At 43.7% G+C, this 12,863-nt stretch overlaps 1 protein-coding gene across 2 annotated transcripts in view; it reads left to right on the top strand.

Moving 5' to 3' along the window:
- Positions 1 to 12,863, top strand: part of LOC119660260 (Kv channel-interacting protein 1) — a 386,504-nt gene that overhangs the window by 353,241 nt on the left and 20,400 nt on the right. For both annotated transcript variants that reach the window (XM_038068719.1, XM_038068718.1), the window contains exon 7: positions 9,091 to 9,285. In XM_038068719.1, coding sequence (XP_037924647.1) covers positions 9,091 to 9,285 — 195 coding nt within the window. The remainder of the gene's footprint in view (positions 1 to 9,090; positions 9,286 to 12,863) is intronic.

Here is a 12,863-nt window from a genome sequence, read left to right as displayed (position 1 = left end):
CGGTACATTACAGGATTACAGTGCCCTATAAGAGGCAATATGGTCAGCATTGCGCTCGCTCGAGATTATTGCCCTAATTTGACTCAGGTACTCGTTCATAGCTGAGTCGACTAGTATCCGACGTAAAATGACGATGCAAATCCCACTGCCACCAGTGAAATTTAAACCGCGACCTTCCGTACGATAGCCTTGTGCTCTAACCACTCAGCTTTCCAGACACAAATTTACAAGAATACCAATTAAGAAGTAAAGAAAACCATCGCTGTTAAACAAGCGGTCCATTACAAAGATCTTTACGATAAATTGGATACTCGAGACGGCAAGAGAGATTTGTATCGACTTATCAAAAGCCGCCACCAATACACACAGGATATCGAACACTTCTGTTGCGTTCGTTAATACTTACCGAAAGACGCCCCGTGACGGATAAATGGCGAAATTATTTCAAGCAGATTTCAACGAAAGAATTTCTCCATCCTCGACTACTACAAGCATTGCCGACATTTGAAGCGACTCCATCTGTCAGTGCCACTAAAGTCGGGGAAGCTGTAAAACGAATGAAATTGGAGAAAGCAACAAACCTCCGAGCTCTAGAAAGCGAAGAGCAAGGACCCAACACAGTGGCTCAGTGAATTATTCAATCGCGTTATTCAGGAATGTAGCACACCATCTACCTGGCAAAAAACTACCAGAGCTCCAATATGAGAAAAAGGTAGTCCAACAGAATGTTCAAATTACCGTCGGATCCGATTGCTGTCCCATACCATGAACATTTTTGGACGCATTCTTGACAACCGTATACGCGAAATCATTCAAATAACGGTGAACCAAGTCGAGTTTGTCAACAACTGCGAAACTACTGACGCAACACACGTTGCGAGGTTACTCATGGAGAAACACCGTGGGAAACATCGGCCTCTTCACATTACATTTCTGGATTTAGGGAAGGCGGTTCACTGTGTGCCAAACGAACACATCTGGTATGCTCTGCGCTGATTTGAATTGCTCTGACTCTATAAAAAACGATAAACAGCGTCTCCTGGCAACAGACACGGAGATATTGCGTTGGACTAGTGGCGTAGCAGACTATGATCGCCTCCGAAATGAGGATATTCGCGGTCGATATGGAGTTACACCGGTCGTGGAAAAATTGCGAAAGAACTGTCTTCGATGGTATGGCCGCGTAACATGCTTTAACAGGAATCACTTGCCAATATTGGTCTGAACACTGAGCGACTGACAATAAACGGCTAAAAGGCCGCCAAAACAACGGTCGCTTGATATGCTGGATAGTGATCTGAAAGCCTCGTGACTACATCCAGATCAGGCCTTTGACAGAGCAAAATTGCGAAACCAACCAAAACGAGCTGACTCCGCTTCTGGAATTAAAAAAAAAAAGAAGAAGAAGATTCCATTTTTAGGTGTTTGGAAAGCGCATTCACCCTTCTCCGTCTGCAGTTTTTCATCAAGAAAGAACTCCCAGCGATCACTACGCGGAGGCGACGATAAGATTTGTTAGTAGAGCTGTTCTTCGTTCAGCAAGTATTTCCCTAGTTTTATGCCCCATCATGGATACCAATTCACACTTTTGCGCTGCAGCCTATACTATCCTTTCACTGTCTCAGTTTCCCCGCAGAATTTGGTTAAAAATACTAATAATAATGGTTTGTAATAGGTGGTAATGTAAAGACCTTTTCCTTGCATTAGTTGAAAAATACAATCGGAGTCCTCTGTGAATTTGCTGAATATGGGGGTTTGTTCCGTCCTATTGCTCTTGTAGGATACTTTAAATCAGAAAAGCCAGCATATCTGCCAGCATATGCGATAATTTCGGGTATATTCACTTTCCCTGGCGCAAGGAAATAACTTTAGCAGTGCCGCTACTGTTACCACTATTATCACTAACTATAGCTACTTTAGCACTTATCTGTGCCTTCTTCATTTTCTTTCACCAAGCGAAGTTAAACTACCCTCCATGATTTCGTTGGCTAGAACCATGTCCTCGTTTCCTCTGTAACTACTTGTGCTGATTCGACTGGAGTTTTCGCCACTGATATACTCTCTCCGTAGTTGTCCTCTTTTTAAACCACAGCGACAGTTATCATTAGATACGCTGCCACCGCCATCGTTACTCCCGCCGTGGTTACTGATATTATTTTGAAGTTTGCCCTTCGTAGCTGCAAGCTGCTCCTAGATACAGTTGAGTTATCTTTGTTGCCTGCTTGCTGGATGGGACTTTTACACAGTAAAACCACCCTGAGTATAACTCTGCCGATGCTTTGCGACCACAAACAATGCTATGTCGTCGGCGTAACCCACCACCCTGGCTTTCTTCGAAAGGTGAAGATTAAGTACATCGTTGTGCATGATGTTCCACAGCAGCAGGCCCAATAGGGAGCCCTGCGGATACAATGTCCCTCATCCTTCCGCCTCCGTTCGTCTAAATAATTGTTGGTAGTAGCTGTGATATAGACGGGAATATCAACCTTCGTCAGAGATTCCCATATTAGGTTTCAACTGGCCGAATTGAATGCATTTCTCACGTCCAGGGTCCACCAATATTTGCTGGTACTGCTCTTTCCATGAATTGCATCCTCAGTCAAGCCAGTAACCAATTTGATGGTATCAATGGTTAACCTGACTTTATGAAAACCATACTCTCGATTTGAGAGGACTCCTTAGCTCTCAATACCCGGGTGTAATCTTTTGTAAATCACTCGCTTTAGCATTTTCCCCATAGTGTCCAAAAGACATATAGATCTGTAGGAGGTTGGCTCACCCGGAAGTTTACCAGTCATAGGCAGTAGCACTAACTTCTGCCGTTAGGACATACAAGCTTCGAACAACGCAGCGAACCAGTCCGGTCTGGCTTCCATGGCAAGCTTAAGGGCCTTATCCGATATGTCATCTAGACTCGGGACTTTGTTGTCTCTTATTCTACTGCAGATCTCCAACAGCTCGTCTCTGGTGACTGGTGGTATTAACGTCACATTCAAAGGTCGCTGGAACCTTTTAGTGACCTCCTCTTACCGGGGGAATAACGCCTGGATGATTTTTAATAGGAGGGTAGGGCACGCTATCTACAAACTAATCAACAGAATCTGGAAAAACAAGCAAATACCTGACAACTAGAGGAAAAGTGTAATTTGTTCAGTGCACAAAAAGGGTGATCGTCTGGGTTGCGTAAACTACAGGGAGATTTCAATGCTGTGCACGTGCTACAAGATGCTGCCAAATATATTTGAACAACGACTGAGAAAGTATACAGAAAACATCATCGGCGAATAGCAAGGTAGCTTCAGTTCGGGGAGATTGACACTAGACCAGATATTCGCAGTTGAGCAGGTGCTCGAAAAGTGTTGGGAATATGACATCGATGTGCACCAACTGTTCGTTGACTTCTGTCAGGCGTACGATAGTGTAAATCATAGTGCACTGTACAGAATAATGATCAATGATCAATCGACTGACACAAAGTTTTCCTATAGTGTCAGAACTTAAGCAAGGTACTGGTATACGCCGTCAAGAAGGTGGTCTCAGTTGGTACCGAAGATAGCCAACCAAGAGGAAAACCGAGGAAACATTTGGAGGAGGACATGGCCTTTGTATCAAGATAATTGGAGGTGGCGCATCCGGGAGGCCAAGGCTCCACTTGGGCTGTAGCGCCATCAAGGAAGAAGGACACGTGATCTCCGCAGATGAACGAACTTTGACCATAATCGCCTCTGGACGAATTCTCATTTTTTCTTTTCTTTTCGCTTTTTCGTTGGTTCTGTCTATCTATTTGCTTGCTGTCACAATCCTTTTCTCAGGGCGAACCGTGGATTGGTATCCACGATGGAGCATAAAACCTGGGAAACGCCTGCTCAACCAACACCAACAGCTCTACTACCAAACCCGATCTCCACCTTCACGTGGTGACTGCTTGGATCTCTTTTTTAACGAAAAGCTACAGACGGAGACGGATGAAGGCGTGTCTCCCGCACCTAGAAACGATACAAATTGTACCAACTGGTCCTCCAGGTTGGGGTTTGGGTAGAGCTGACAACGCTACACAGAAAACAACTTGTTATGAAGCCACAACAGAAGCATCGAACTAGACAACCATTACCATTACCATTACGGTCTTGACTGAAATGCTCTAACACATTTCAAGGCCTTGATCCAATATGGATTGTTGCGCTAACGATTATTATTATTAACAGCGTTGCAGGAAATGCTTTGGACAGGGACCAGTTTCCTGGAGCCACTGCATCATATATTATAAATCATGTGCCCGGAGTAGGTTTCTTAGTCAGCCAAGAAATGAAACCTGCTGTTATCGGCTTTGAAAATATAAACGAAAGGCTATGCACTCTGCATTTGCGATTCAAATTTAGAAATATATGCCTCATAAAAGTTCACGCCCCTGCAGAGGAGACTGCATAGTCGGAGAGGGATACTTTCTAGGAGGCAGTCGGGCGGACCCTCGAAGCCTGTCCCAAGTAGGATATCAAAATCATACTTGGAGATTTCAACAGTCAAGTAGAGACGGAGCCCGTATTCAGGCGACACGTCGACTCCCATAGCTTACATTGAGATACCAATGATAACAGACTGCGGATTATTCTGTTATCAGTATCGCACGAAATGATTGTTGGAAGTACCTGGTTTGTGCGGAAAGCGCTCCATAAACATACGTCGGGCTCTTCAGACGGGACCACTTTCAACCAAATTGACCTCGTGCTCATTGAACGACGCCACCTCTTATAATAATAATAATAATAATCGTTGGCGCAACAATCCATGTTGGATCAGGGCCTTGAAGTGTGTTAGAGCACTTCATTCAAGACCGTAACGGTACACTAGGAGGCAATGTGGTCAGCACTGCGCTCGCCCGAGATTATTACCCTGATTTGACTCAGGTACTCATTCACAGCTGAGTCGACTGGTATCCGACGTCAAATCACGATACAAATTCCACTGCCACCAGTGAGACTTGAACCGCGACCTTCCGTACGACAGCCTTGCGCTCTAACCACTCAGCTATCCGGACACCACCTCTTACCACAAATATACGTGGGCCTCTTCAGACGGAACCACTTTTAACCAAATTGGCCACGTACTGATTGAACGCCGCTATCTCTCAGCCTTGATGAATGTCAGAACATATAGGGGGGCCAATATATACCCGGGTCACTATCTTGTTGGCACAGTGCTCCGGGCTCGAATTACAACACCACCTACAATCCCCTCTGACAATCAGGTCAGAGTGAATACTGAAGCCATTCACAACACAGCCCTCCGTAACACCTATAAGGGGTTCGTTTTGAGAACCTATAAGGGGGAAATAGATACCGCAATAACCGCAGCTAACAGATGTCCTAGAGATGAAGCATCAACAAACGATCTTCACAACCACCTGAAGGGCTTTATCATTGATACGACCACAAACATACTTGGCCCCAGCCCCAAGAAAAGTCGGTTGGTTTGACGATGACCGAAAGAATGCTGCATAGCGAGTAATGTTGCATTCTCAAAGAATGCAAACATGCGCAGAGGCCTACCAAGAACTCCGTCGAGCGGAGAAGCGACCTCACAGACGAAGGAAGGGGGGGACCAGCAAGTCTGTGAACTAGAAAAGTACAGGGAGCAACAGCACGAGGCGTGCAAGTTTTACCAACAACTCAGCAGGATGAAGCCTTAGACACCTCGATGCTGATCCTGCTGAGACAAAGAGGAAAATCGGATTTCCGACAGAATGGGCATGACGATGATGAACTGCTCAACAATCAAAATATACTGGCGAGTTGGAGATCCCGCCAACTGAAGATTACACCAAGTGATTCATCAAGGTGCTCAAGGTGTGGGGAAACGAATCAATATCTGACGAGAGCAGCGAGGCATTGTCTGTCCCATACATAAAAAGGGGAACATTATGCAGCAATTTTAGATGTCACGTGGCTGAGTACCATCTATAAGATATTCTCCGCTATCTTGCTAAGCCGGATAGCCCCTTACGCCCACAACATCATTGGCCTATACCAAAGGGGCTTCACTTCAGTCAAATCAGCAAGAGAGCAGATTTTCTCTGTGCGGCAAACGATGGAAAAACTGTTGGAATATGGACATCAGTTGCACCATCTTTTCATCGACTTTAAAGCCACCTATGACAGCACAACCAGAATAAAACTGTACACGGCTATGAGAAAATTCGGTATTCGGATGAAATTGCTAAGACTAACTAGGTTGACCCTGACCAATATGCGAGGCCAGATAAAAGCAGCAAGATCACTCTCAAGACCATTCAACATCAACAGCGGTCTAAGACAAGCGAATGCCCTACCATCCGTCCTCTTCAACCTGGCCCTGGAAAATGTAATTCGCGATGCGGACGTAAATGCGAGAGGCCCCATCCTCTTCGAGTCCACCCAACTACTGGCCTACGCTGACTATATTGACATTATGGGAAGATGAACCCGAGATGTACAGTCTACCTTCATCCAGATCGATCAGGCGGCGTGAGATCTCGGGCCGCATATTAATAAATTCAAGACGAAGTACATGGTGGCAATGTCAGCACCAAAAACCAAAGAGCAAACAACATTGAATCGCACTGGTCAAACGAAAAGAATAAAGATAGGAGACTATAACTTTGAGACCGTTGAAAATATCTCCTATCTTGATTCGAAAATCACAACCGATAACAGCTATAACGGCGAAATTCGCGCACAGTTGTTGGCAGCCAACAGAGCGTATTTCAGCTTACAAAAACTGTTTCCCTCGAAACGTCTCACCATATGGTCAAAGCTCTTACTATACAGGACATGATAGTGTCAATCCTTATGTATTCCTCAGAGGGCTGGGTCCTTAGCAAAAAAATTGCGAACTCTTGGCCGCGTTCGAGAGAAGAATCCTCCGAAGAATGTTCGGTCCCTTATTTGAAGATGGACGTAACCTACATAACGACGCAATCTATGAGTGATACAACGACCGTCTGGTTGTGGATAAAATATGGCTCAACAGAGCTGGTCACCTATGGATGAGGATGATCCAGCCGTATGGATGAGGATAATCCAGCTAATATGGATGAGGATGATGCAACCCGGAAAGTCTATAAGGGTAATATCTACGGTATAAAAAGAAGAAGAAGAGAACCCTGCCTGCATGGATCAGGAGGCCAGACAGCTTTTAGGGATATCGAATTGGTGGTCCTCGGCGCAAAATCGGGGAGTTCCTTATTGAAGATACCGGTTGTTGGGCCGTTGATGATGATGTGGATCCCTTCGCATCCAGTGAACAACATTGTTCTTCGTTGAGTTTAGGGGGGAGGTCCCCATACATGGAAAAGGGAGGTCTAATTTTTTTTACACGAAATATTAGGTATCAGATGAAAGGTCTCGCTTATTACTTTTCCTATTCGATACTAGTTTTTGCATTGGTTGCAAAGAGGAGGAGTGCGGGGTCCGCAAAAGATTAATTACTTCAAGGGGCCGTTTTCATAAACAACTCAACTCAAAAATTTAAAAAAAATATTGTTGTCCATTCATGTATACCGATATCTGCTTAGATGCAGTTAATAATAGTATATTCATATATTTATTATTAGTATTTATTAAACTGACTAGAAACTACCCTTAAGGCTACCCTACAGTCATCATTGCAATAATATAGTGGTCGTAGTATAGGCTATAGAGTATAATACTACCAAGTTTGGTGGAAATCGTTCTATTACTGACAAAGTTGTAAGAGGTCAAAGTTGTGTCTTTTGCGCAAATTTATTGTAATCTAAGACTTTAAACGTCAATATCCCCCCACTGAACTAAATGCATAAACATCACGAGCTAGGTACGATTGGGACAAATGCAAACTCAAATATTCTCATATAAAAAACCCACAAAACCTCTCATACCTGAATCATTCAGCTGCCAATTTCCCGAATTGTTATTGTATGGGAGAACACTAAAAAACTACAAGCTTTTCTACATTTCATAGAAGTTCAGACAATGAAAGACACCTATAAATTCCATTTGTAAATGATACCAGTTCGCTTCCTTTTGTGGACCCTTATCAAAACGTGTGTTTTCAATAAACACCGAACATACAGTTTCAGATTATTGCTGCCTCTTGTTTCTTATCAAACTATTCTTTAATAAATATTCTTATTTATTGCCTAGTTACTACCGCCTCTCACTATCTAACGCTCTATGCTTATTATTAGAACCCACAACTCATTAGCGAACATTTCCGGTGCATATTCAATTTGCTCATTAACTATTCGCAGACACAATGTCTACATCAGTAGCTACCCAAGTATTAATCAGAACTGTAAACAGTCCAGCACACGTCTTAGCCATTTTGCGGAAATCTTCGTCCATTTCCAACCATTCTCAAATAGATCCATCTTCATTCCCTTCAGTTACATTTTCGGTTACTGCCTAGGGACTAAATTCTGCTGGAAGTTATGTTAACCGCAAGCTTATCATTACAATACATCAATAAACAATTTAGAAGGAAGCTTTAACACCAATACCTTAAACCTCCCATTCATAATTCCCACCCAGGCTACTTTGTATTAACTTAATTATTCCCACCAGACCGATAATAATAGTATGTGTTGTACCAGGAGATAAGCCGTAGTACGTCGCAAGGATTGTGCCTCATATTCTCCCTCATGTCCTGGATCTACTCTGCAAACTAGTTGCTTCCACGTACAGCTTCTCCCTCCCTTGTCACCCTTCTTATGTCTACCGGAGCCGGTCCCAAGTCAGTTAACAAAAGGATACCAACCTAAGCCCATAATTACAAGGACTCGGTGTCCAATGAAAATTTTAATCAGTTGTGTTGGGAGTCCTTCCTCTGCCATTTAGAAACTAATTATTTAAAGGAATCAGAATGAATCTTTCATACTGAACCAGAAGCAGTCATAAAGTGATTAAGGATTCTCAGCGAGAAACTACAGCGAAACTGCCTACGGTGAGAAGACAGCGTCCCGAAATTAGTGAAATTCAACACTGCCATTTAAAATTAATAAAAACAAGATTGTAATTAGAGTTTCAATTAAAAATTAATTTGAATTTTTCTTCTCATTCCATATTGCGGTGACACCAGGATTTACTTGTCACGCTGTCGACGCTATTACGGGGTTCTGTCTACGAGAGGCTGCGGTGGACCTTTAAGTTATACGACCTGAATGGGGACGGTTGTATTAGCCGAAATGAATTAGGCGATGTTGTGATGGCAATACATGAACTGATGGGACGAAGAGCACATCAACCTGAGGACGACAGGAAAGCAAGGGATCAGGTAAGATGTTGGAAGCTTTTCCTTTTTTTTCGATTTAATTTAAAGGAAAAGGAACTGATTTCTGTCTTAACCAACCCGCAAATCCCAAAGTTTCCCGTTTTCTTAATTCCTTCTCGTCCATGTGACCAAGTTGAATGAGGATCCCTTGGGTCTATTCAATCCTCCTTGTTTTACAAAACATGCCTCAAATTTATGTATGTCCTTATAACCGAAAAATCTTATTTAAATGCCATTGTTTTGGATATCAAAAAGTATGTTTCCTGAGCCTCAGTCAGATATTCTAGGTATGCAGAAATAGAATAATGGAAAAGCTACGGAAAAAAACTAGTTTCTCTTGGGAATTTTTTAACGGATATTAATTGTGGTTCTGTCGCAGTATCGGTGGTTTTCGGTAAAACGTTCTTCTAAAAATGGACGTTGTTTCTATTTTTGGGGTATTTTATAGTGCGGCTAGCCCTGTCTACAGCTTTGACACTGATGGCTGAGTTTCTTTTTCTGGGGGGTAGGGTAGGTGAATGCATTTACGCACACAGTGTTGGACTTCCGATTCGGTACGTCGTCGGACTACCAAGTAAACACCTCCCCATCGTCAGAGTGCTAGCCTGGAACCGTTTGTCACATTACTTCGGGCTAGTCCCTGAACTCTCCCGCCTTGCGGAGCCTTCAAATCAGGGAATTCCTTTCACCAACGGGAGGGGAGAGGAGGAAGGGAACTGTCAGTTCAAGGAAGCCCCTGCCATCCGGCTCCTCCACCAGTTGAGTTCTATCTTCTTAGCAAGGGCCCGAATGTAATGGGCAACATGGTTCCACCTGTCAGCAGTCCTCAGCATCTCTTCGACAATGTTGTCTGGAGGGAGATCCCCTGTGTTTAAATAGAGCTGCTGACGAACCCCATCCGACATTCCACAAGAAAAAAAAGTGTGGTGGGCGTCGTCCACAACTCCATTGCAAAACACACAATCCGGAGAACACGCCTTTCCAATCTTATGCAGGTGGGGGTAAGGAAATAGTCAGTCTCACCATGCTTCCGATTCAGCCACGCACCTAAGTTACCGATGAGCCGCGCAGTCCATCTGCCTCTAGTTTCATTTTGCCAAGACAGCTGCCACTCGTCTATAGTGTGTTGCCGTTCTTCGCAAGCAACCAACTCCCTTGGCTCAGCTCCCTTGCGCTTGTATATGGCCTGAGGCTCCCTAGCAAGAAGGGCAAGAGGAATCATTCCCGCGATCACCTTCACGGCCGTTTCAGAGACAGTGCGGTACGCACCCGCTACACGTAAAGCTCCTCGTCTCTGTACTTGCGCGAGACGTTTACGATATACCTCCTTATTAAGAGCGCCAGCCCATACCTCTGCGCCGTAGAGCAGGACAGACTGCGTTGAACTCATCAGGAGACGTCGCCTACTAGACGTAGGACCCCCAATGTTTGCCGTTAGTCTACTTAACTCCGAAACTCCAGCCGCAGCCTTGCTCGCTGCTGCTTTGATTTGCTCAGAAAAGCTCATCTTTGAGTCAAGAGTCAACCCGAGGTACTTTACCGCTGATTTTGACTTGATTATCGAGTCACCGAACGATATCGGACGCAGGGTCGGAATTCTCTTTTTAGTCAGGATGACACTTCGGTTCTTTCCAATGCAAGGTTGAAACCATCAGTAGTCATCCATCCGCTTACCCGTCGCATCAATATGCCGAGTCTGCTTTGCGCCTGTTCGACAGTGCATCCAGCAACAAGCGCTGCAACATCATCTGCATAGACGACCAGGCGCGACTCTTCTGGCATGTCCAGTTTAAGCAGACTGTCATAGGTAGCGTTCCAGAGGTCCGGCCCTAGGATGGATCCCTGTGCTACCCCCGACGTGACCTCCATCCACCTTTGACCCTCTAGTGTTTCCTCAGATAGTCCCCCCTGGCTGAGTTTAGGTCCAGGTTTCATAAACAATAGTAGCACCGTATCAGACAGTATCCCGTAGATGACTAGTTAGTTTTTCGCTGAATTTCACAACGTTTTCACTTTTTTTGGTGGGAAGTGTCCTTTGAAGGCAAACTACTTAAAACTGTGCTTGGATCTCTTGATGTCCTATCTCATAAGAGCAGCTTGCCGCATTTCGTTCGTGTATTGGATTTTTCGCATTGATCGGACCATAAAAATATAAATATTGTGTCAATTCGTTTCGGATTTTCGTTTGGTTTCCATTACCTTCCACAGAGGCTTCTAACATTTGGTTCGCAGCACTGTTGTTTTTTTATATTAAAGATAACAAATTTAATACCTTTTGAAGTTCGTCAGTACCTCAGTACTTCTTCTCATTTTCGATTACTTTTAAAAGATATGTTTCAATATTTTTCAATACAAACCAAAACGAAGTTAATATTTTATATCGATAATTTCAACTGGCAATGCTATACTACCTGTGGTTACATCTTTAAATAGGTCAAAATTTCTGTAAAATCATAAAAACAAAGTAGCAGTTGCAGTTAATGCAGTCCACCGCATTATGAAAGGAATAAAATAGCTGATTAAGGTGAACATAAAGTGGAATGACCCACTGCGGAAGCAGGCAGTTCAAAAACAACGCGACATTTTTCGCAATTCACAAAAAAGTCCGTTTTAAAACCCCACGACATTGAAGGAAGTGGTCGCGCCATGCACGGGCATGAAAAACAAGAGATTCAACTCACACAGCATTGTTCGAAATTGTATGATGGGGAAAAGTCAATGCGCATATTCGACTATCTGCGGTAAATCCACGATAAAAATTCCGCGCATATGATACATTAAATTGATGTGCAGTTGCTTATGTCCGACGTAGCCAAATGCTTCCGGCTGCCTCAGACAACAAGATAGACAAATATCTGTGGATGTTTCAGACATTAGACAGACAAATGTATGTGTCCATGTCAGACAAATGTCTACGTCGTATAAATGACTGTTTGAGACAAACGTTCGTGTCAGACAAACATCCGTGCTTGTGTCATTCAAATGCGTATGTCTGCTTCAGACATTAGACAGACAAATATCTACGGCAGACATATGTCTGTATGACAGAATCTTTTCTGGATCAGACAAATATCTGTGTCTGTCCCAGACATCAGACAGACATTTGTCAGGCAAAAGTCCGAGTCTGCCTCAGACATCTGTTGATCCGATCCGTTCCAAAGTTTACCTTCGAGTTTCGTGTTTCTAGGGTAAAGCCAGGAACGGTTGCCTACCTTCCGCTAGTATGTGAGAATGCAGCAGTAAGCGTCATGAAGAGGTGGCGGTTAGGTAGGTGTTCAAGTAATTCCAGAAGCTCTACTTGAAACTCTGTAGGGCCACCTCTATTTAATCACAATTTGAAGTTGTAGACATATGGTCGACACGTATAGGACTTTTCCAAAATACTGAATCCATCTCGTTTTTATTTCGATTACGTGGCTAATAATATTTCCACCCTAGGCGTTAGAATATCGCTTTTTATTCAGATTTAATCTTTGTTGCATTTAGTGTTCGGACTTCGATCGATTCCGCCGTTTTTCTCGATAATAGGCATGTTCTGGATGGGGTCAAGTCACCATCTAGCGTATCAAACCATCATTGTT

Source organism: Hermetia illucens, chromosome 6 (genome assembly GCF_905115235.1).
Source record: "Hermetia illucens chromosome 6, iHerIll2.2.curated.20191125, whole genome shotgun sequence".
NCBI classification, from domain to species: Eukaryota; Metazoa; Arthropoda; class Insecta; order Diptera; family Stratiomyidae; genus Hermetia; species Hermetia illucens.
Note: the sequence above shows the minus strand (reverse complement) of the source record. Positions and strands in the feature narration are given on the sequence as shown.